Source organism: Trypanosoma conorhini, assembly GCF_003719485.1.
Source record: "Trypanosoma conorhini strain 025E chromosome Unknown Tco_14.4_contig_01483, whole genome shotgun sequence".
NCBI classification, from domain to species: domain Eukaryota; phylum Euglenozoa; class Kinetoplastea; order Trypanosomatida; family Trypanosomatidae; genus Trypanosoma; species Trypanosoma conorhini.
The window spans coordinates 1-2,230 of NW_021705582.1; the positions used below are offsets into that span (position 1 = coordinate 1).

The 2,230-nt window shown below is 57.4% G+C and overlaps 2 protein-coding genes across 2 annotated transcripts; both read left to right on the forward strand.

The window, feature by feature from the left end:
- Positions 1-1,396, forward strand: Tco025E_10126 (uncharacterized protein; the record flags this gene model as incomplete). Its single annotated transcript, XM_029376914.1, has 1 exon — positions 1-1,396. A coding segment is annotated over one exon (1,396 nt), but the record flags the coding sequence as incomplete, so codon positions are not given.
- A 147-nt stretch (positions 1,397-1,543) lies between these two features.
- On the forward strand, positions 1,544-2,230 carry Tco025E_10127 (uncharacterized protein; the record flags this gene model as incomplete). The annotated part of the gene is made up of 1 exon (XM_029376915.1): positions 1,544-2,230. A coding segment is annotated over one exon (687 nt), but the record flags the coding sequence as incomplete, so codon positions are not given.

The following is a 2,230-nucleotide window of genomic DNA, read 5'->3' on the forward strand; positions in this document are numbered from 1 at the left end:
GGACGACGGGCGACTTATTCGAATGTTACACGGGCACACCAACTACGTTCGCTGCCTGTACGCGGAGGGGAGTGCCGTTGTGAGCGGCTCCGACGACTGCACGGTGCGTGTGTGGGATGCGGGGAGCGGCGAGGCGCAGCTCACCGGTCATTTTCACGGCCGTGCGGGAGTCTCGGCGCTGTGTCGCGTCGGCGTCACAATGTGGTCGGGCGACAACGAGGGGCGAGTCATTGCCTGGAAGCTGAGCACGTGTGAGGCATTGCGCGTGCTGCACGCACACGGAGGTCGTGTAGCCTCCCTGCGAAAGATCGGCTCCCGCGTTTACTCCGGCGGGGCTGACGGCATCATCGCGGTGTTTGACGCGGAGGACGGCCAGCTGGTGCAGCGGATCGAGGAGCACCGGGGCGGCCGCATCACGACGGTTCAATGCACATTGGAGTGCGGACGCCAGAGCATGTGGGCAGCTGCGTCTGATAACTCGGTGCGTTGTGTTCATCACGACGAACGCTGTGCCATGACTTCGGACCGGGAGCGATTTAACGATATGCGCTGGTACTACGCCACGGTGCGGTCGCACCACGAGGCAAACGAACGGTTGCTAGATCAGCAGCGCGAGTTGACGCAGCTGCTTCTTCTCTCCCAGGGCGGGGACAAAGCCGTGCAACGCATGCTGAATATGGGCAAGAAGGTGAAAACCTCAACGCTTGTTAACTGTTGGATGCTGCAGCACAACATGCGGGAAGTGGAGAGGCGGACACGAGAGCTACAGAAAGAGCGTTCGCAACTACAGGCTGAGATACACAAACAGGAGCAGAACCTGGAGGCGATGCGCGGGGCTCTTCAGAGAACATTAGAGGCAGTTCAGCGGGCCCGCTCCGGTGGCACGAGGGATCAGCTGCTAGAGGATGCAAATGTTGCCAACTTTGCGCCTGTGGTGGTCTCCGCGGCGCCCGTACTAAAAAAGAGCGGGTCAGCTACTTTACAATCAGGAACAACTCCACCGGCGCCCCCAACAGCAGGTGTGCCAACGCCTTCAACTGCAGGTGTGCCGGCGCCCCCAACTGCAAGTGTGCCAACGCCTTCAACTGCAGGTGTGCCGGCGCCCCCAACTGCAAGTGTGCCAGCACCCCCAACAGCAGGTGTGCCAGCACCCCCAACAGCAGGTGTGCCAGCGCCCCCAACAGCAGGTGTGCCAGCACCCCCAACAGCAGGTGCCGCAGGGGGGATCCACCTCTTCGTTCAGCAGGAAAATCGCGGTCATAGTTTGACTTTTAGGTGTACATTTTTGCTCCTGAAAACCGTAATTTTTCTTCATCCAGCTAGTATTTTGCAACGTGTGGCAACTCTCCATACATTGCTTGGTTCTTATGAACGCAATGACAATGGAAGCAAATGAGATAGCAACAAAAGTTATAGCCGTGAAAGAGTTCATCTCTTTTGCGTTATTTTGTCTTATCACTGGATCACCTTGGCATTTTTCGTTGGTTTCGATAAACAAAGGACTGCCTAGCAGGAAGTCCTGTAGCGAAGCGAGTGTTACACAATGGTGCAGAAAAAAAACGACAAATCGACGTTGGGTAGAGCAGAATTGGGTGAAATCGACAAGATTTTTGCCACTGCGTCGCCTGCGAGAGTGATGGTTACATGTGCTCACCATGTATGGATGGCACTCGAGAACGGGGTAGAGGTACGCAATGCGCGTACAGCTGAACTTGTGCATGGATGGACCACAGAATCGTCAAGAGATCGTTCCGTTACTGGAATATGGTCGCTGCTTGCCGTACGAACACAGAGCAAGGAGCCGCAGGTTTGGATGGGTCTTTCGAACGGCAGTGTTGAAGTGTATGACGCTCGGTCCTTCGTCATGGTGCAGCAGCTGAACAAGCATGCTGGCGGAGTATACTGCCTTGCCGAGTTCGGTGGCTACGTGTACTCTGGGAGCAGTGACTTTAAAATTGCGCAGTGGGGCGCGGACGACGGGCGACTTATTCGAATGTTACACGGGCACACCAACTACGTTCGCTGCCTGTACGCGGAGGGGAGTGCCGTTGTGAGCGGCTCCGACGACTGCACGGTGCGTGTGTGGGATGCGGGGAGCGGCGAGGCGCAGCTCACCGGTCATTTTCACGGCCGTGCGGGAGTCTCGGCGCTGTGTCGCGTCGGCGTCACAATGTGGTCGGGCGACAACGAGGGGCGAGTCATTGCCTGGAAGCTGAGCACGTGTGAGGCA